Below are 23,057 nucleotides of genomic sequence, written 5' to 3' on the forward strand. Positions count from 1 at the left end.
ACTTTAAAAAACAAAGCCTATCTATGTGTAAGACTAATTCAGGTGACAATGTACTGGAGGATTTGAGAATACTGTAAAGAGCAAAAGCAAGACTCAAGAGCATCCTATATTAAGCATGGGTCAAATAAGGAGAAATGGGTATACTTTCCCAAACATAATCTCACTTGAAAGCTACATCTTTTCCAAGACATCATTTTTAGTCATTCCAGTTTTCTTACAGTGCTACTTCTCATTACTGTGCCCAAACAAATTGTGCATGTGGATTTTAACAATAAGAAGAAAGTGCAATGGCCACTCATGAAGTTTACCATGTTCATAAAGCCATGCAATGAGTGGGTCAATGTATTGCTCATGGTTCATTGTGAAAGAGTTCATGACCACAAGGAAAGCCAGTTTGTATAATAATGGAGAGAGTTTTTGGACTCAGCTGAATTCAGCATTGGAACTCTTATCTATAGTGCAATCAACTCTTAAGCACTCTGAACAAGTTGATTTTATACCTAATTCCTCAGGGAGATGTGACATCAACTCCTGATTTTAAAACAACAAAGAAAGTAATTAGCATGTATGAAAGTTGTTGATGCTCAAAATTGAAATAGCAAATTCAAATTTACATGTGAAGGTATAGTCAGCATTCCACAGAATCATCTGGGACTTAATCCTAGAGCAAAAAAGGGAAAAGAGTGAATAGAATCAAAATAAAAATATAACCCCCCCCCCATTATTGGTGAAACTAGGAGGGAGGTAGAATTTTAGAATCCAAAACAGACATAAGAACTGCTGAAAGCAGCAAAAATCAAGCATAAATGAAAAGAAGTCCTACTGAAGGGAGAGAATGGAAATGCCTTAGAGTGAGAGAGTTCAGTAGGAAGAGAACTCAAAGTTCTGAATACCATGAACACCACAGACTGGGTACAGGCAAGCATACACAGCCATATAAATACGAACACTTGTGTAAGATAATAGAAAATAATGTTTCTGCCCCCTGGTTCCTGACACAAAGCTTCTGAAACCCTGGTAAATCCCCAAATGACAAGAGTAATAGGAACATCTTTTTTCTAATGAGTACCATCTTGGTGGGATGCTGTATGACTCCTGGATGGGGGCTGGTCACCAGAAAAAACAAACATGATCAGATGCTTGACATTTTCACCTCTGCCCTTTCCCCACTTCTCTGAGAGGGAAGAAGGGTTGAGAATGGAATTAATGATTTATTATGCCTGCATGCATAAAATCCCAGTACTATGGGGTTTAGAGAGCTTTCAGGTGGGTGAACACATCCACACAGGGAGGGTACGTCAACCCTTACTCCATGGAGACAGAAGCTTCTGTGTTCTGGCCCACCCTAGATGGTGCCCTATCGTATCTCTTCTTCAGGATGCTCATCTTATTCCTTACCATAGCCTTGAATTAACTGGGCAATATAATTATTGCCCAGTTTATTTCCCTGCATTCTGTGGGCCTATATAGTTCATTAAACAAAACCAAGAAGGGGGCACTGGGAAGTTTTGATTTGTAGTTAGTAGGTCAGAACACAGATACAATCTGGACTGGCCCCTGGCACCTGAAGTGGGGGCCGTCCTATGGGACTGAGGTCTTTTTTTTTTTTTTTTTTTTTTTTTTTGGGACTGAGGTCTTAATTTGTGGTGTTAGGATGCTATCTCTAGGTAGTTAGGGTCAAAATTGAATTAAATTGTAGGACATCCAGGGAGCTGCAGAGAGTTGCTTAGAGTGAGAAAAACGTCCACACATTTGACAACTAGAAATGGAATGTTCTTTGTAAAAGGAAAGGAGACACATAGGAGGACTATAGGTTTTTCCAATATGCATGCACACATACACTGTCTTTTTGTAGAGCAGGGTACACCATGAGAAGTGTGATAGAGCTGAGCTGGCTGAGACGAAAAGCACCTCTGGATTTGGTGTGGTTCTGAGTGGCAGCGAAGGAGTGGTAATTGAAGAATTGTACAAATAGACCATATTTGTGAGTAAGTACTTTGTGGTGTTACAGTAGGGTCTGAATTGCAGTAAAATGGCCAACTGCATAGCTCCACTATAGGAAAGGAGGTTTTACAAATTCACACACAAAACCTTGTTTCATAAAAATGTCTTAATTAGCCTATAGTAGTCTTAAATAGAAACATACACATGATACCCCTAAGGTGAATCCACCCACAACATGGTGGAATAGAGAGGCTGGAATCACCCTCTCCCTTGAAAACAACTTTTAAAAACTCCACAGAAAAGCTAATTCAACTCATCAATCAGTTCAGTAAAGTGGCAGGATACAAAATCAACACGCAAAAGTCAGTAGCCTTCCTATACACAAACAATAAATCTGAAGAAGAAGAAATCAAAAAAACCATCCCTTTTGTTATTGAAACAAAAAAAATCAAATATTTGGGAATCAATCTAACAAAAGAGGTAAAGGACCTATACAAAGAAAACTATAAAACACTGTTAAAAGAAATAGAAGAAGACACAAAGAAATGGAGAGACATCCCCTGCTCGTGGATTGGAAGAATAAACATTATTAAAATGGCCATCCTTCCAAAAGCAATATACAGATTCAATGCTATTCCAATCAAAATTTCAATGTCATTCTTCAAAGAAATAGAACAATTATTGATGAAATTCATATGGAATCACAAAAAACCCCGAATAGCCAAAGCTCTCCTGAAAAAAAAAGAAGGGAATGGAGGCATTACACTCCCAGACTTCAAACTATACTACAAAGCCATAATCATCAAAACTGCATGGTATTGGAACAAGAACAGACATACAGACCAATGGAATCGAATAGAAAATCCAGAAATAAACCCACAGATTTATGGTCAACTAATCTTTGACAAAGGAGCAAAGACTATGCATTGGAGCAAAGAAAGTTTGTTCAATAAATGGTGCTGGGAAAACTGGGTCGCTACATGCAAAAGAATGAAGCTTGACCACTACCTCACACCATACACAAAAATCAACTCAAAATGGATTAAAGAACTAGACATAAGACCTGAAACCATAAAATATATAGAAGGAAATATAGGCGAAACACTACGTGATTTGCACATCAAAGACATCTTTACAAACACATCACCCAAAGCAGTGATAGTGAAGGCAAAGATAAACAGCTGGGACTACATCAAATTAAAGAGCTTCTGCACAGCAAAAGAGACAATAACAAAAACAAAGAGAAACCCCACCAACTGGGAGAACATTTTTGCACACAACACTAATGATAAAGGACTGATCACAAAAATCTGCAAAGAGCTGATGAGACTCAACAACAACAAAGAAAATAATCCAGTCAAAAAATGGGCAGAAGAGCTAAAAAGAAACTTCTCTGAAGAGGAAATGCAAATGGCCAACAGGCATATGAAAAAATGTTCAACATCACTTGCCATCAGGGAAATGCAAATCAAAACTACCATGAGATACCATCTTACACCAGTGAGAATGGCACATATTAAAAAAACTAGCAACAACAAATGCTGGCGAGGGTGTGGAGAAAAAGGAACTCTTCTACACTGTTGGTGGGAGTGCAAACTGGTCCAACCACTGTGGAAAGCTGTGTGGAGATTTCTGGACCTACTAAACATAGAGCTTCCATATGATCCAGCAATTCCACTCCTAGGTATTTACCCAAAGGACACAGAAACATCAATTCCAAAGAACACCTGCACCCCTATGTTTATAGCAGCACTGTTTACAATAGCTAAGCTTTGGAAACAACCCAAATGCCCAAAAATAGATGACTGGATCAAGAAGATGTGGTCCATATATACCATGGAATATTACTCAGCATTCAAAAAAGATAAACACATGCAATTTGCAGCAACATGGATGGCGCTGGAAGGGATCATGCTCAGCGAAATAAGCCAAAAAGAAAAAGAAAAATACCGGATGGTCTCACTCATAGCAGGAATCTAGAAAACTTAAATAAGGGACCAGGAAATTGAATAACTATAAGAAAGTGAAAATCAAAATCAACAAAAAACTATGAACCAGAGACACTTTTAGGGGGGTGGGGGCGGGAGGGGAGGGATTGGGGTCAGAATGGGGGGGCTGCAATTGTATGGGGAATATAACAATAAAATTTATTATTAAAAAAAAAAAAAAAAAAAAAGAAAACAACTTTTAAAAAAAGACTGACATGTACTCCCAGTGAAATCCAGATGCTTCAAAGCAGTTATACAGCCCCAGGATTTTCCTAGTGAGTTCAAGAACTGAGGGAAAAGAATAGGAAGAGGCAAAGGGAAGCACGTCTGGGCTGGGGTGTGACTTCTCAACCCACACATAGGGAAACCCAGGACATTGCAAAATTCTGTGGAGGAATTTTCTAGAAGTGAGTGTGGGGCCAGACCCAAGCCAGGGTAGTGAGGAGTTAGCAGATTCTGATCCAGGAAATTGGGAACCCTGCAATTGGGGTACCATGCCCACTAAAAGCCCCTTGCCCCCCTCCCATAGGAGATCAAAGAAAACCCAGGCCAGGTTCCATAAGAGTCCTGCATCAGAACAAATGACTTTAGAGCAAGCTCACAACCCCCTGGGAAGTCAGAAACACATGTGTATACTTTCCAGCCCTGCAGTAGTGGCAGCTGAGGCAAGAGCTGGGCAGTGATGGCCATTATGGGTGCCCCAGTATTAAATGAGCACATAGTTTCCTGCTACACACACAGCACTGCCTATGAGCCAAGTGTAAACCACTCCCGGAGTGTGAGTCTGGTGGTTTGAACATTTCCCTTTCCACCTGTAGGCCCAAGTTTCATAGATCAGGACCCTTGGAAGAAAAGAACCACAGGGAGGTGGGGAGGGAAGTGAAGACAACCGAGGCACAGAACACACCTTACTGTGGAAATAAGCATGAGGTAGAGTCACTGAAGTCACTCATCAAACTTCTTAGAGTATTAAAGCCCTAGATCCCCTTCCTACCTCCACCACACCAAGGTAAACTAAGAAAACGCCAAGCAAAGGTAAATCCCCAGTGACCCAACCACATATACAAGCACAAATAGCCATAAATAAGGTAATGCACATGCCTAGGAAGCAAGAAACACTTCCACCTTCTTCCATCTTTTCCAAAGATGGAAAAGCAAAATGAGAAGGACAGAAGTTCTGGGACAAAAATAAAGGAGACAGAAATAGAGACTGACAAAGATTTCAAAACAACAATAATAGAAATGTTAAATGAGATACTGGAATGTCAGTCAAATGCAGACTGGCAAACACCATATCTTGGTAATGAAACTGTTACAGGACAGGGAGAGGGGCAGCCCAAGCCCCGCAAACCTGCCTATTCTAAATGGGTTCTGCCATCCGCCTCATCAACACAAAACATATGAGACTTTAATGGGAAGGATCTTTAATAAAACTAGGAGACAATACAGTTAAGGCAAAGAGTCTAGTTTCTAAATGAAGCACCCAAAGTTACCCGTCCCCTCGTGGGTAAAAGTCCATCCATATGGGATTGGCCCAGAGCAAGGCCCCAAAGCCTGCCACAAGTCTAAAGTATCTTCCAGTGGGGACCCACAGAAAAGGGCCAGAAACAACCGGACAAGCCCGGAAGGAAAAGAGCAAAATCAACATCAAGATAAAAGCTGCCATTGTCACCTCCCCACGGGTCTCACCCACATCTGTGTCACCCAGTCCACGACCAAAAGACAAGCGCAGTTTCTTCATGTGTCTCTAGGCTCCATGCGCCTCCTCCAGGTCTCCTTCTGGCTCCATCCTGCTTCCTTCCTTAGTCTCTTCTGCAGCTTCTCCACCTGCTCAGCTCCACCCTTCCTTGGGTGGGGCAGGGAACATGGAACCTCCCCCTTTCCTGGGGACCACCCTGTTACAATCCCCCCTTTTAATTTTTATTCCACCATATCTATGGTGGCACAGATGTCATGGTGTAATCTTAGGAGACAGTCTTTTTTCAGGGTTACAATGTGTGTAAGAGAAGCAACAATTAGTCAGCAGCATTGTCCATGAATGTCCAGTATGAGTTTTATTACTTAAAAATAGTCCATTATCCAAGCCAAAAGAAAAAAAATTTGGAGCATTGGCTAAAACAAGATAGCAAATATATCAAAATCACAGGGAAAAAATGTTAAAATGGTTCAACTTATGCAAAAACGAATTCCCTATTTTCTCCCTGAGTTGTACATTTTCCTTATTTCCTTTTCTCTTGTAAATAAACCTTTTATTAACCTTTTGTGTGTGTCTGTAGTAGAGTATTCATAAGTCCCTTTAAAGCGCGCGGGTGAGGACCCACAGCCAGGAACCCGTTCAATATCGGGGCTGCTCTATAACAAAACCAGAAGACAAGGAAAGGCCATAGGACGTAGAAATCTTAAAATTTAAATGGTAAATAATTTAATCATCCAATTCAAAATGGAAAACAAAAATACTTATAAAATCAGGAAGAAGGAAAAAAAAGATAAAAGTGGAAATACATAAACTTGGGGGAAATGTAATTAATGAAAGTCAAAGACTGTTTCTGTAAATTAATGAAAATTTACCTGACTTAATCAAATAAAAAAGAAAAGGAGAAAGCACAAAACAGGAGGAACTCACTACAAATAATGATGAAATTTAAAGACTATTAGCGCCTACTTTGTTCATTTTGACACAAATAATTGTGAAAAACTAGACTAAATGTATCTTCTCCAAGAAAATTTAATTTAAATGAACAAACTATAGGAGAAAAATAAAATCTCAAAAGGTGAATTTCCACAAAAGAAATAGACGAAGATGCTATTGAAGAAATAATGGCAATAAGAAAAAGAATTCAGTCTTAGAGGATTATAAACAGATTCTCCTATTTACAAAGTTGTTTTCAGGTCAAATGAAAAATAAAGAAAACCTTTACAACAGTGATTCCCAAAATACAACTACTGCACAAAAATCAGTGACAACAGACCAGGATAATTTATGATTTATGAAGAAACATAAATAAAATATTAGAAAAATCTAATTCAGCAGTACATTCAAAGAATAACATAACAAAATTGCCTTCCCCTGCCCTGGAATTAAAGGATGATTCCATATTAAGATACTGGTTAAAATTTGTAATTCTAAAGAGGGAGAAAAAAATCTTAACATCAGCTGCAAAGGTGCTGAAAAAGATTTAACAAATAAGGTAACTCAATTTTTTAAGTTCTCAATAATAGAGAAAAGGATAAAAACTTCCTTTACCTGACAAATTTTATCTGCCCAAAGTCCAATTATCAAGTTTAATGAGAAAACATTAGAAGATTCTTAAGACAAGATATGTGCATTTTCCCTATCAGCCAATGTACTTAATTTAGAACTGAAGCTAATATTAAATGAGTGCACTTCACATATCATTATTTGAAAATAATGTTTACGTAATTGAAAAACACTAAAGAATAAACTTCAAGAGAACTATAAACAATGTAATAATTCAATAAGATAAAAGAGTACAACACATAACAGCAAATACTAGCAATGTTCCTATCCTTAAGAACAATCTGAAGATAAAGTGGAAGAATAGATCTCATTAATAATAGTAGAAAAGATGAAATATCTTACAGGAATGAAATAAGTTCCATATGAAGAAAAATTCTAAAGCCAGAAAGAATTGAAAAGAGCAAATCACTTCATAAAAGTGAAGATACTTGAGCATAACTTTTCTACATAAGTTAATTTATAAATTTAACATAATTAAACTTAAAATGTCAATAAGATATATTTATCCCGATTAGTGTAAGGCTGAAACTCACATGGAAAATATGAACAAGCAAAAATAACTAGAATAATTCTAGAAAAGATGGAGTGAGTGGAAAGGAACTATTGCAGGCACTGCACCCTGTGAAGAATCGAAGAATTGTGCAGGAATCACCATGGAGGTGAGTGAACAGCTCCAGGCACCATTAGAAGAAGATAAGGACTTCTGGAGAGACCTACAAATAACCCAAGGCCAGCCATCAGAGCTTCTGACATATCAGAAGGAGCTCACCAAAGAGAGCTGGCCAGTACCAGCGACACATTGTTCCAATGCATAGGACAAATCAGAAAACAAGCATCAGGGAGAAGAAAAACTACAAGCAACCAAACAAGTCCTCAGGGAAAGGACACAGACTGCAACAACAGTGACTTGGAAAAACTTCTGGGCCTTCCCAATAGAGAATTTAAAATCGCCATGATTAAAAAACCGAAAGAAGTAAAAAATGATATGGGAAAAATAATCAGCAATCAGAAGACTGAAACTGAGTCCCTAAAGAGGGAAGTGAAACAAATGCAGGAGATGAAAGGATTAAAGGAGGAGCTGAAGAACTCTGGGAAAAGCAATGAAAGCAGAATAGATGAAATGGAAGAACGAATATGTACTCTAAAAGACAGAAATAAAAGAACCAAAAAAGAAAAGGAAAGAGAAGGCAGAAGGAAAAAGAATGAAGAAAGACTTTGGGAATATCTGACTCCATGAGGAAAGGAAATATAAGAGTTATAGGAATCCCAGAAGGAGAGGAGAGAGACATAGGAACAGAGAAAATATTCAAGGAGATAATTAAAGAGAAGTTTCAAAGCATGAAGAAGGAGCTGAAAATAGACATACAAGAAACAAGAAGAACACCAAACTTCCACGACGAAAGGAAAAATACAACAAGACACATACTAGTAAAGCTTCCAAGAATCCAAGACAAGGAAAAAATAATGAAGCTGACAAGAGGGAAAAAAGAGGTAACATACAAAGGAAAACCAATCAGGCTGACATCAGACTTCTCTGAAGAAAAACTACAGGCAAGGAGAGAGTGGAGGGACATAGTCAACAGACTCCAAGACAACAAATGCCAACCAAGAATGCTTTATCCCACAAAGCATTCCTTTATCTTTGAAGGAATTTCATAGACAAACAGTAACTCCAGAATTTCATTAGGACTCAACCCCCACTCCAAAAAATACAAGGAGTCCTAAAACCAGAACCAACAGAAAGATGAATAAGAATGAAACAAGACAAAAAATAAAACCACAGAAAAGACAAACAAAATGGCAAATACAGATGCTAACGTATCAATATCAACTCTAAATGTAAATGGACTAAACTCCTCAATAAGCAACTGTAAACTAGAGACACATTCCTGGGGGGGTGGAAGGGGAAGGGAGAGGAGGGATTAGGGTCAAAATAAGGGAGGTGGGAATTACATGGGGAATATAACCAAAATGAAAATGCATACATTGTGAAAAAATGAAAAATGATGTAAGAATTACATAAAATAAAATTAAATTAAAAAAAGACAAAAAAAGACACCGAGTCACAGGCAAGATTAAGAAACAAAACCCAACCTTTTGCTGTTTCCAGAAAACACATTTAACTACAAAAGATAAAAATAGACTGAAAGTAAAAGGATGGAAAACAATCCCACAAGCAAATGGACCAAAAAAGAAAGCAGGAACAGCTATATTTATATCAGAAAAACAGATTTGAAACTCAAAAAGGTAAAAAGAGGCCCAGTCAGTCACTACATTATGATCAAGGGGACAATACATCATGAAGACATAACACTCATTAATATATATTCACCAAACAAAGGAGCACCAAAATATATCAGAAAACTATTATCATCTCTGAAAACAGACATCAGAGAAAATACATTTGTAGTAGGAAACTTCAACACACTACTATCAACAATGGATAGATCAATGAGACAAAAAATAAGTAAGGATACTAAAGCTCTAAATAAGGACCTAGACCTCATGGGCTTAACAGACATCTATAGAACACTGCACACAAAAATAATCTGAGTACACATTTTTCTCAAGCACACATGGATTATTCTCCAGGAATGATCACATACTGGGACACAAGACAAACATCAACAGATACACCAGATTGAAATCATACCATCCATCTTCTCTGACCATGAAGGCATCAAACTAGAAATAAACCATACAAAGAAGGCAAGGAACCCTCCTACCTCATGGAGATTGAAACCCACACTACTGGAAGACCACTGGACTAACAAGAAGATCAAAGAAGAAATTAAAAAATACTTGGAGTCAAACAACAAGGAGGATACCAAATTCCTCAATGTATGGGATGCAGCAAAAGCAGTAATGAAAGGAAAATATATAGCAATACAGGCTCACATCAAGAAACAAGAAAGAACTCAAAGAAAGAACCCAATCTCACAACTCAAAGTACTAGTAAAAGAACAACAAAAATACCCTAAAACCAGTAGAAGAAAGGAAATAATAAAAATCAAAGCAGAAATAAACAAAATGGAAATTAAAAAAAAAAAATCCAAAAGATCAATGAAACCAAAAGTTGGTTCTTCAAAAAAATAAATAGACAAACTGCTAGCCTGACTCAAAAAGGAAACACGAGAGTAAGCACAAATAAATAGGATTACAAATGAAAGAGGAGAAATCACAACACACAGCAGAAATCAAAAGAGTAATCAGAAACTACTATGAACAGTTACATGTAAACAAGTTCAACAATGTAGAAGAGATGGACAAATTCCTACAACTTTACCACCACCCAAAGCTAGATAAATTAGAAATAGAACACCTAAAGAGCCTGATTACAAGCAGTGAAATTGAAATGGTAATCAAAACCCTCCCCAAAAACAAAAGTCCAGAACCAGATGGATTTACAAATAAATTCTACCAAACATTAGAAACGAACTTGTGCCTATCCTTCACAAGCTCTTTCAAAAAATTGAGAAGGAAGGGATAATACCAAACATATTCTATGAAGCCAACATTACACTAATACCAAAACCGAACAAGGACAATGCAAAAAAGAAAACTACAGGCCAATCTCTCTAATAAACACTGATGCAAACATCCTCAATAAAATTTTAGCTAACAGAATCCAGCAATGTATCCATAAGATAATTCACCATGACCAAGTAGGATTTATTCCAGGGATGCAAAGACGGTTCAAAATCTGAAAATCAATCAATGTAATCCAAAACATTAACAAAAAAGAAATGTAAAAAACATATGATAATATCAATAGATGCTGAGAAAGCTTTTAACAAAGTACAACACCCATTTATGAAAAAGGCCCTTGAAATTCTCGTTATACAAGGAACATACCTCAACATCATAAAGGCCATATATGACAAGCCAACAGCCAGTTGGAAAAGCTGAAAGCATTTCCATTAAGATCTGGAACAAGACAAGGATGTCCAGTCTCACCACTGCTTTTCATATAATACTGGAAGTCCTAGCCAGAGCAATAAGACAAGAGAAAGACACACAAGGAATCCAAATAGAGAAGGAGGTAGTAAAACTATCACTGTCTGCAGATGATATGATAATACACATAGAGAACCCCCCAAACTCCACAGAAAAACTAGTCAAACTAATCAATGATTTAGGAAAGTAGCAGGATACAAAATCAACACACAAAAAATCAGTAGCCTTCCTATACACAAACAATAAATTTGAAGAAGAAATCAAGAACACCATCCCTTTTATTATTGAAACAAAAAAATATCAAATACTTGGGAATAAACCTAGCAAAAGAAGAAAAGGGCCTAGACAAAGAAAACTACAAAATACTGTTAAAAGAAATAGAAGAAGACACAAAGAAATGGAAAGACATGCCCTGCTCATTGATTGGAAGAATTAAGATTATCAAAATGACCATCCTACCAAAAGCAATATACAGAATCAATGTTATTCCAATAAAAATTTCAATGACATTCTTCAAAGAAATAGAACAAATATTGATGAAATTCATATGGAGCCAACCAAAACCCTGAATAGTCAAAGCACTCCTGAAAAAAAAAAAGGAAGGGAATGGAGATATTACACTCCCAGTCTTCAAACTATACTATAAAACCATAATAATCAAAACTACATGGTATTGGAACAGAACAGATACACAGACCAATGGAACCAAATAGAAAATCCAGAAATAAACCCACAGATTTATCGTCAACTAATCTTTGGTAAAGGAGCAAAGAATATGCAATGGAGCAAAGAAAGTTTGTTCAATAAACGGTGCTGGGAAAACTGGGTCGCTACATGCAAAAGAATGAAGCTTGACTACTACCTCACACCATGCACAAAAAACAACTCAAAATGGATTAAAGAACTAAACATAAGACCTGAAACCATAAAATATATAGAAGGAAATATAGGCAAAACACTACATGACATGCACCTCAGTAACATCTGCAAAGACATATCACCCAAAGCACTGATAGTGAAGGCAAAGATAAACAGCTGGGACTACATCAAATTGAAGAGCTTCTGCATAGCAAAAGAGACGTAACCCAAACAAAGGGACACCCCACCAACTGGGAGAAAATTTTTGCACACAACACTAATGATAAGGAACTGATCACAAAAATCTACAAAGAGCTGATGAGACTCAACAAAAACAAAGAAAATAATCCAGTCAAAAAATGGGCAGAAGAGCTAAAAAGAAACTTCTCCAAAGAGGAAATGCAAATGGCCAACAGGCATATGAAAAAATGTTCAACATCAGTTGTAATCAGGGAAATGCAAATCAAAACTACAACGAGATACCATCTCACACCAGTGAAAATGGCACATATCAAAAAAACTAGCAACAACAAATGTTGGTGAGGATGTGGAGAAAAAGGAACAATCCTGCACTGCTGGTGGGAGTGCAAACTGGTCTAACCTCTACGGAGAGCTCTGTGGAGAGTCCTCAATCTGTTAAATGTGGAGCTTCCATATGATCCAGTAATTCCACTCCTAGGTATTTACCCAAATGACACAGAAACAGTAATTCCAAAGGGCACCTGCACCCCTATGTTTATAGCAGCACTATTTACAATAGGTAAACCCAAATGCCCAAAAATCGATGACTGGATCAAGAAGATGTGGTACATACACACAATGGAATATTATTTGGCAATCAAAAAAGATAATCTCATGTCATTTGCAGCAACATGGATGGAGCTGTAAGGGACCATGCTCAACGAAATAAGCCAGAAAGAAAAAGAAAAATACTGGATAGTCTCACTCATAGCAGGAATTTAGAAAACCTAAATAAGGGACCAGGAAAAAGACTAATTATAATAAAGTAAAAATCAAAAACAACAAGCAACTATAAACCAGAGACACATTATGAGGGGGTGTGGGGGATGGGGGAGGAGAAGGGAGTAGGATCAAAACAAGGGGGGTGGGAATTGTATGGGGACTATAACCAAGATGAAAATGCATACTTTGTGCAAAAATGAAAAATGATGTAAAAATATATAAAATTAAAAAATAAATAAATAAATAAATAAAATTCTAGAAAAGATGACTAACAAAGGGGAGTTTGCCCTAGATGAAATGGAACAGAGAGTGCAAATCCCAAGAGCAATTGAAAATTGACAATGACAGAGTGCGCTTCAGTAAGGAAAGGAGATCATTCAGCAAATGGCAGTGAGGCAAGTGTGTGGATATTCAGAGAAAAGTAAACTTTTTATTTATGGCTCAGACTTTATGCCAGAATATATATTCAATGCATTTTATATTTAAATATGCAATAGAGAATTATAGAATTAGTAGGAGAAATCAGGAGGGAATTATTTTAGATTTGAGTTGAGGTATTTCTATGTATGACACAAAATTCAGAAACTATAAATGAAAAATCTGATGAAGCCTACTTGTGAAAAGGAAAAAAAAAACAACAAACTATAAGGAAAGCCAAAGCACAAATGGCAAACTGAGACAAAAATGTATTTGAGGGCCTCCCCTGGTGGCGCGGTGTTTGAGCCCGTTCGATCCCTGGCCGCTGGGCCAGGCAAGGGTCCCATATGGCGTGCAGACCTCTCCTGTTGCACCCGCTGCTCCCCTCAGCAGTGTATTTAGTCGGTCTGCCTGTTCTGTTCCCCGCTCTGGCTCTGGTGGATTCTCTCACCCTCCCGCGCTTGACTGTACCCAGTGCTTGTATAAATAAATAAATAAATCGTAAAAAGAAAGTATTTGAAATTTATATCACACACAAAGGACTAATTAGTAAAAGAGTTCATACAAATGCCCTATCATGTATTTCATGAACCATAAAGAATTTAGTTCATAAAATATGGTCAAATATTGATAATTTCACGTGAAGAACCTACAAAGATGCAAATTAAAGCACCAGAAATATACCTTTTCATCTCCCATATTGACATTTGCACTGCTCGTGGAACAGATGCCAGGCAGCCTCCATGGGAGCAATATAACAACTACCAAATTACCAATGAACATTGTATGAGAAGCAACCATCCTTCTCTTCCATGAAATGCATATACTTGACTATTCACTGTAATACTTACCGGAAGATTAGAAACCTTCTCAATGTCTGCTAATTTGAAAAATGCTTATATATATTCAATCCATTAAATTAATGTAATATATTGCAACTATACTGAAGAATCTGGAAATACAACTCTGATGTATACACGCAGGACCCTATATGGAGAACACGTCAATCTGTGCACAAAAGCAAAGGATCATATGACACTACTTACATAATGTGTTAAAGATAAAAGAAATGAAAGCATGGTTGCCTGTGGGGAGGGACCTGGGTGCTTAGCAGAAGGGAACCTATTACCACATATCTTTCTACAATGTGAGTCTGGAGCTTTAGGATGGATGATTCTCAGCCTTCCCTTCCTGTGTTCTTGACACAGGGACTGCGAACCCTACCTTTCCTATATTGGTGGTAGGTGGTAATGGCCATTTCCTCAGACATGTTTCGGATCCTCATTTGAATCCCAAAACTGTCACCAAAATCCATCTCCAGACACTGATCCACTTCAGAAGCCATTTGCACACGGAACGCCAGATTCTGAGGTGCCCGGATGTTAGTTTCTGGGAAATGATGGATGACAGTGTCCATGGCATTGGGAGGACCCGGCATGGGGACGGCTCCAGGCTGACACCGAATGTGGAGACAGGGCTGCGGGGGGCCCGGCTGGGATGCTGAGAGGCCACGAGTGCTGGGAGTGCTTAGAAGGCCAGTGGCGCTGTGGGGAGAGAGGTAGGAGCACTTCAGAATCACAGTCTGACAAATCCCAGGGACATGTCACCTGGACGATGCAAATGCTCTGGAGACCATTCAGCTGAAAGCAAGCTTTATGGAACCTGAAGGCTGGCTTACTTTCACTGGTTCTTAAAGTGTGGTCACAGGGCTAGAAGCACCAACAACATCTGGAACTCAAGAGATAGGCAGATTCTCAGGCCTCATCTGTGTTCTGGGGCAGAAACAGCAAGTCCCTAAGAAACTTTGAGGTAAGCGAAAATTTGAGAACATCTGCTCTTGCTGAATTTTTGCAGTAATAATGTAAATATTTTCCTTCCTCACTGAATGAATGGATATGAAAGATATGTCTCCTCAAAGCCACTGCCTCTGATGTTTTTGGAAAACGGTCTTTGTGAAGTGGTTGTGATCATTTCTTTTTTTTTTTTGTTTTCTTTTGTTTTGTTTTAAAGATTCATTTATTTATACACACAAGAACTGGGTTACAGGCCAGAGCTATGGGGGGGTAAAAGGATTCACAGGAGACAGAGTGGGGAACAGAACAGGAAGATCAACTGAAATACACTGGTGAGGGGAGCAGCGGGAGAGTCAGGAGAGGTCTGCTGTGCCATGGGGGTAGCAGGCTGGACGGGGATCAAACTTGTGCTGCAGTGGCTGCGGTGAGCTTCATCGGTTGCGTCTTAACCCCCTGCGCCACCGGGAGGCCCCTGGTTGTGAACATTTCTACTTACAGCACTTCATACTGAGAATGAGTTGGGGAGTTGGAAATAGCTTAGATGACTCAACCTTCATCTTCCAATAACACAGGACTTCCCTAATCACATGTGTTTGCAAAAAGCATTTCAGGGATGATGCCTATGGTGTTAACATGGCCAGCATAACTAGAGGGCAGAAAACTTCAAAGCAGTGAGAAAATATTCCTGGAAGTGGAAACATTTTAAGTGTCTTAGTGACTGATCTCCATGCTGGAGAGACCTCCCCCCACCCTATACAGCTGCGCTGTGCATATCCCATTGAAATACTCACAATCAAACAAAACTTCAGTCTGGATACCTCATGCTCTGAAAAATAAAGTAAATCAACTAGCATGGGACTTTACGGGAAAGAATGACCAATCCCAGTTGTCTGAGGTGTTGTACGCTGGCCATACCTGCTGCTTCTACTGAAGAGAACAAGGGAGACATGAAAATCACCAATTCATTGGCCAGGGCTACCAAGTCAGCAACTAGAAGTGACACTGGCCTCCACACCAAGCATAGCCTACCTGCCTAGAAAGGTGAGGTAACAAGAAATAGGGCCACAGGTCTGAGTAGATATGGCTCCCCCTGTGGGAGCCCCCATTGTGGCAGTGGCCTCTGTGTGGTCAGTCTCAGGAAGCAACTCCATGTCTTCTGAGGAGCACAGTGGTTTCATGGTGCAGAAGGAAATCTCAGCTCTCAAGATGTAGGGGTCATCTGCAGGACAGGTGCACTGGAATTTACAAATTAATATTGGTTATGAGAGGCTATGATGTGGTCCGCATTGGGGCTTTTCCACAGTGAGAAGCAGCTAATAAAGAGCTTTGGTGCAACTGAGGGTGCCCTCATTCAGGCAGGCTATTACAAATTGGCCCCAGGTTTTGGTGTAATGTTGAGGATGAAATGATTTATACTTCAGTGCCTACGAGTTAAAAGGGTATCTAGCTGATGCAGTTGGAACTAGGAAGTTTGTTTTATCAGGAATTTGAAGAATGACTAGTTCCTCCAGCTAATGTAAAATTATTTTTTTTGGTAAGCTATAAATAAAAATTAATAGTTGAGAGATAATGCTCTTTCAGACATCAAAAAAGGTTAAGTATGTTTCCTCTTATTGCAGAGGCAAATTTGAGCTATGCTCTCAGACTGACTGGAGATTGTCCAAAGGACAAGAAATTCAAAATACGGTTCACCAAGCAGAGGCCACCTGCCCATACCCCACCCCCAGCAGCTTTCTGATGACATTCACCATGTAGGTCAGACACCAACCTGGACTGGACCAGGGGATGCTCGCTCAGTTGCACATACCCGCTGGCCATGGGGCCTGGGGCCATCTCTGCTCCTGAAGCTGGCAATTGTAACAGAAGGCTCCTGGGGCACTCTGCATGTGAAGGAAAAGGCATAAAGAGAAGGAAAGCTGGACGTGCTTCCCTCGGGCATTTGGTGCTTCTGGTTCTACTTACACCCTGATGTTGCAAAGACCCTCACCATGACTGACACTGGGACATGATGAAGGTAGAAACCAAAGTAGAAAAGGTCACACCACAGGAACACCCATTCTCTCCACAATGTCAGTCGGAATTGAATTCCAGGCATTTTCAACCTCATGTTCCCCAGAAGGGACAGCCTAAGTTACTCCAGCCACTCCTAATGTGACATATACCACTGTCTGCTCATCATCCTGGTTTTTCCTATTTTTTATTCCTATTTTTTCTTTATATACCTTTAGTCTTAATGCAGTAATGTGCTTTCAAAATACCCTGCATGTGTTATCTGAGTTCCAGGAGAAAAGGAAAGGAGTTAAAAAGAGAGATGGTGTTGGCATCGGAGTGCATCACATGGACTCATAGGACAGACAGGGGCACCTGTCCCAGAGTCTTTCACAAATTTCCATTTCCTGTGTTTCTGGAAGACCCTTCTGCAGCCCAGTATCGAGGTCAGAGTTGGCTCCTCCAGCAATGTCTCCTTTGTTACTGGAGGGAGGACTGAGGACAGACTGTGCTAGCTGAGGGGGTGGTGGTGGGGGTTAATGAGGGTTGTGGGGAGGGGAATAGGAAGAGGGGTTGGGAGGGAACAGAAGAGCACAGGGTGGAACCCCAGACCTGATCTTGTTTATTTTCTTTATTTAAAGGTCCAGAATTCATTCACAGAGATTTTTTCACACTGGTACACAAGTACCATTGATTCCACTTGGCAGCAATTTGTCTTTGATTGAGCAAATTTACTGATACACTAATTAAGTTCTAAATCATTTCTCAAAAATAAGCTATAGAATTCTTCACTGGTTTACTCTGGTGTAAATTTCTGCTGGGGCCAAATAGTTGGCGTTCAAGAGGGTGTATTGATCGACCCAATGGAATCCACTAGAGGCAAGAATTTCACATTGAAATGTATGCTGCATGGAAATCAGACAACCAGAAAGGCTGAGCTACCAAAATTCCAAGATGGGTGGACAGACTGTCCCTCCCAGAAAAGGAAGACTATTGTTAGCCAAGAGGACTTTGGAAGGCAACAGCAGGGGCCCACAAGTCTGGGAACTGACTACAGACCATTCTCCCCCAATACTGCTGTCAGCAAAGACAAGGAGACTGGTGGTGGTGTGTGTTGGGGGTGTGTGATAAGATCAGATGTATGGAAGTAGAGGTCCTCACTGAGTTTACTGAGTTTTCTTTTTCTGGATTTCCCTGAAAGGGCTGAGCAGGTATGTCCCTGCAATCACAGGTTAGACTGGACTTTGGTTTCTAAGTGCCGCCTCTCTCTGTTCTGCTAGGTTTGCTGATCTACAAAGCTCTCCAACCTGGATCTACTCTCTACAGCGTTAGAGCAGCAACCTGAAGCACAGTGGGGAACACAGAGGAGCACATGCATGTCCACTCTTAGTTTTCTTGCCTCTTTTGCTCTGTGTGAGAACAAAACATGAACCTGAGCTTGTCACCACCCCACAGAGGCCTTCGCTTGACCCTGAGTGCAAAGCAGAAATGGCTGTCCAGGCCAGGACTCCACCCCTCCCCACTTCCTGTCCTCCCCAGGCAGCACTGGAGGCCCCAACTTCTGAATCTTCTCCTAGTGGGGACTGCTATACTCCCTCCCTCTGGCACTGGCCTTGCCATGGGGTGGAAGTGGCACACGCCAATCTTAGGAGAGTTTTAGGTCACCCAGGAGGCACTGCCATTGTTTTCTTCTCTCCACCTAAGGATGGTGGATCTGTACCTGAAGCTCTCCTTCAGCCAGGCCCAGTAAAATAATCAAAGTTAATTAAACTGTGAATAAATGGAAAGAAGCTATACTTGATTTCACTAGCCAGGGAGTTACCTGACCTTCTGCTTTGAAGTTGCAGGTGGCAGAATGGGGAGTTACCTTGCACTGACTTCAAACAGATGGGCTGTATCATAGTTGGCAGGAACATCACGTTTTGTTTTAATGGCCTTGGTATGACCTATCAGATTAACAAATGGCTACATTTTGACATAGGACCCTGGAGCCAAATCTTGATCATGTATCTTGGCAACAGCATTGGCTCTAGCACACATTGTCCACTATACCCTGGAAGGGGTGGATGTACAGGGCCTGCATGCCCGGTTTGTAAAGGCCCTGACTGAGAAGTAATCAAGGTCACATTAGCACACTAAGATATGCCTGCCAGATGGAGACCTAAGATAATAATGAGACATGTGACATATGAAGAAACATGTAGCTCTTCTGCACATGCCCTAGTATAGCCTGGCCCAGAATGTGACTCCCCTCTAGCCTGCCTGATAGACTGACCCCAATAAAAGCCCTTTTACATCTCCTCTCGGAGAGCCAGAAACTTTCATTTCCAGGGTTGTCTTCCTCATGCATGAATCTAATAACGATCTGGATGATGTCTGCTTTGCCTTCTTGTTAAATTCTTTCACAAATTCTCAGAACTGCGAAGGAGAATCAAAGGACTAAACCATGAGAAAGAAAAAATGATGGTTACAGAGTTGTATGTAGACACAGATGTGGAAATTGCCCTTGGCGTCTGGTTCTATGTGCATCGTAATAGACTACTGATAGTAACCTGAGCACGACCTGGCTGAGGGGGCCGGTGGGCACACCATCAAGTATGTACTCGCTTTCCCCAGACAGACCACTTTCTTTCATTTACCTGCCTTCCTCCTGTTTACGGAGATGATTCCTTCCCTTGATCTACCTCCAGACCTCTGCTGGACTCTTGAGGCCAACCCCAGCTTGTCTGATGTCTCACAAAGGCAAATGCTCCTTTAAGGACCCCATGCAGCTTAAAAGACTCAACATTATGTCCATTTTTCTTACAAGATTTTCCTGTGCCAGATTTGGGGTCTTTAATGGGGGAGGGTTGGATCTTGTTACTCTCAGTATCTCCAAATTCTTCCTCGTACAGTGGGAGTCAACAAATGGCAGGATGGAGGAAGGGGGAAAGGAAGGATATTACAAGTTAATAGCAGAACAGTAGTCACCCCAAGTACATTGGAGTAGGTCATAGAGGATTGAAGAGTATATTGCAGTTGTGAGCCATCACCAGTAACTGCCCTGGGATCATGGAACTGCTTACATCCATGAACATGGTATTAGAGCAGTAATAATGAGGAAGAACTAAGAAATGTCTACATTTGACAATCTTTTTCCCTTTAAGGAAGAAAGAAAGGAAAAATTGTTATTTTTTTTCTAGGATGAATAAAACCCCAGATCACAGGAATAGAATGACATTGTAGAATCTAGAAGAAGGCCAAGTATTTTTTGAATTTGGCTTATTTTAATGTAATGATTGTCTGTAAAGTATACATTTTAGTAGGGTTAAGTATTTTTATATTGTTGTGAAACAGATCCCCATTGTTGTGAAACAGATCCCCATTCTGCTTCCTCCTGCCAATCTGAAACTGTTCCATTCATTGAACACCAGCTCTCCATTCCTCTCTCCCAGCCTCTGGTATCCACCATTCTACTTTCTGTACCTAGGGAAGTAACTACTCTTCATACATCATATAAGAGGAATCATACACTATTAGTCTTTTTGGGAGTAGCTTATTCTACTTAGCATAATGTCCTCAAGACTCATCTAATGCTATTCTTTGAAAGTTCACATGTTTCATAACCATGAAATAACCGATTACTTCACTCTGATTAGGCACACTATGTCCCCAAATTTTTTATAACAAAGTATTATAGGGCATTATCTTGTTTGTCCCAACATTCTGGTTAAGTTGGTCATACTGTGTGATCTACCAATTAGGTTCAAAGTGCCATTCTTTTCCCATCCAAGTTAAGTGCTCTATGTGATCATTTCCACTCCCTGTACACCAGAGGTACATTTTCTAAAACTCCCCACCCCTAGCCTGGGTAGCAACCAGCCTTGACTTTGGCACCTGACAAGTCTTTGTAAGACTATGTGTATGTCCAGAAAAGTGGTTTTCAGTCATGGTTTATTGACATACCTCTGGACCTTGTAACTGTGATCAGGTAAACATTGTATTTTCCTATGAACAGCTCTTGACACTGCTTCACTAGTTGTTTTCAAAATGTTCTGTAGAGTGAATATAAAAAAAAAACAAAATAAACAAACAAACGAGAACTGCTTATGAAAACCTGAGACATTTGGGGAAGCAACTATTTTATTTTATTTTATTTTAAAGATTTATTTATGCACACAAGAGCTGGGGCACAAGCCAGAGGTGTTGGGGGGTAGTGAGAGGATTCACCAGAGGCAGAGTGGGGAACAGAACAAGCAGTTTGACTGAAATACACTGCTGAGGGGAGCAGCTGGCGAGACAGGAGAGGCCTGCTGTGTCATGTGGGTTGCTCCCTGGCTGGCCAGGGGAACAAACTCATGCTGCAGAGGCTGCAGACAGCTTCATAGGTTGTGTCTTAACCTCTTGTGTCACCAGGGAGGCCCGGAAGTAACTATTTTAATCACAAAATAGCAGTCATCCCCTACTATACACCAGGCATCTCTGGGATCTAGAGAATCATCAGGGATGAGAAGAAACGTGCTCCCTCCTCATATGGAGCTCATGTTCTCAGAGAATGTCAGGGAGGCCAGATGGCACAACAGAGCAAGGGGAAGATACGTAAGTGGAGACCAGATGGAGTCTTCGGGGGTGCAGAAGATTTTGAATTTCATACTGAATGAGATAGAGGCTTGAGCAGAAAAGAGGCAGAGTCTGTCCTGTGTTTTGGAAGCATCAGTATAGCAGCTTATATTTTTAAGACTTTGGAAGTAAGAATCTTAATACAGAGCTTACTGAATTCATTGTCTAATCTGGTTGGATTTAAAGGCATGGATGACTCTATATGTAATAGTAAAGAGATCACTAATAGGCCATGGTGTGATGGTTGGAGACATGCAAAACATCACGACTGGTTACCCCTCATCACACACTTAGAAGACGCAAGCTGCCTCAGGATGTTTCTATCACTCTGCTCAGGATGAGGAGATAATGGCTGATTGCTCCTAGTTGTGCTGAACAAAGCAGGGAAAGAAAGGGTGAGCTCAGGACTATAACCAGCCCAAGTGCTGCATAAATAATCTATATTTGCCTGAAAGAAATTTTCAACCCCTGTAGTCATAGACCTTAGAGTGCCAGAAATCAAGTGTCGAGTCTCAACGTGAAAGTGTGCTGGGTAAAAGAGTGCTGTAGCCCTGGCAGCTGGAAGAAGCATGGAACAAATTTTACTAGCACTTCTCTGGGAGTGCGACCCTGCCAACACCTTGATCTTGTCCAGGAAAAGTGATTACACAGAACACATTTCTGTTGTGTTAAGTCCTGGCAGTCCTTAGCAAGCCAATTCAAGGTGATTAGCTTAGATTCAGCATCCAGGACTGCCGGGTTAGCTTGGGAGGCAGTGAGGAGGGGATCTAATATGGATACCTGTAGAAGCTAGAGGACAAACAGACAGGATTGGGTGCTGGATTGGGAGCAGGATCAAGTAAAAGAAAGAACTCAAGGATGATGCTAAGGGTTGACCTAGGCAACCCTCTGATGAGCAAGGGAGTAATGGGGACAGGCACTGACCTGGAGCAGACCACTGCCTTGATACTTTTACCAGGAATAATAAGTTTGCAAAGACTGTCTCACCACAGCTTCCACATGACAAAAACCATAATTCCTGAATCAAAACAGCAGGAAAGAGCCATAGGAAAGGGAAGGGACATTTTAGACTTTACCGAAGCTTGTTACTTCATTGTCTTCTTCACATAAACAGTGTCCCCCCCAGACAGCACTCCAATACAGGCTGTATATAACAAGCAGCCACCCTCTGCATACTGAGGGTCCATGCTTGCATTGTGGTTCTTGCATAATTTTTAGCAGAAGTAATTTCAGCCAATTTATAAGTTGGAACCCAATAAACAATGCAGAGTCCTACCCCCACCAGTAACC

The 23,057-nt window shown here is 40.2% G+C and overlaps 1 protein-coding gene across 11 annotated transcripts in view; it reads right to left on the reverse strand.

Annotated features, from left to right (window-relative positions):
• PKD1L1 (polycystin 1 like 1, transient receptor potential channel interacting) overlaps nt 1-23,057 on the reverse strand; it is a 181,015-nt gene that overhangs the window by 140,931 nt on the left and 17,027 nt on the right. For 10 of the 11 annotated variants that reach the window (XM_054695721.1, XM_054695734.1, XM_054695739.1 and 7 more), the window contains exons 5-8: nt 21,114-21,202; nt 16,948-17,059; nt 16,209-16,414; nt 14,611-14,930 (exon numbers count right to left, since the gene is read on the reverse strand). In XM_054695721.1, the coding sequence (XP_054551696.1) occupies nt 14,611-14,930; nt 16,209-16,414; nt 16,948-17,059; nt 21,114-21,202 (727 nt within the window). The remainder of the gene's footprint in view (nt 1-14,610; nt 14,931-16,208; nt 16,415-16,947; nt 17,060-21,113; nt 21,203-23,057) is intronic. The other variant, XM_037501593.2, reaches the window with a different exon arrangement.

This window comes from Talpa occidentalis, unplaced genomic scaffold (genome assembly GCF_014898055.3).
Source record: "Talpa occidentalis isolate TD23 unplaced genomic scaffold, MPIMG_talOcc4v2.1 talOcc4.10, whole genome shotgun sequence".
NCBI lineage: Eukaryota > Metazoa > Chordata > Mammalia > Eulipotyphla > Talpidae > Talpa > Talpa occidentalis.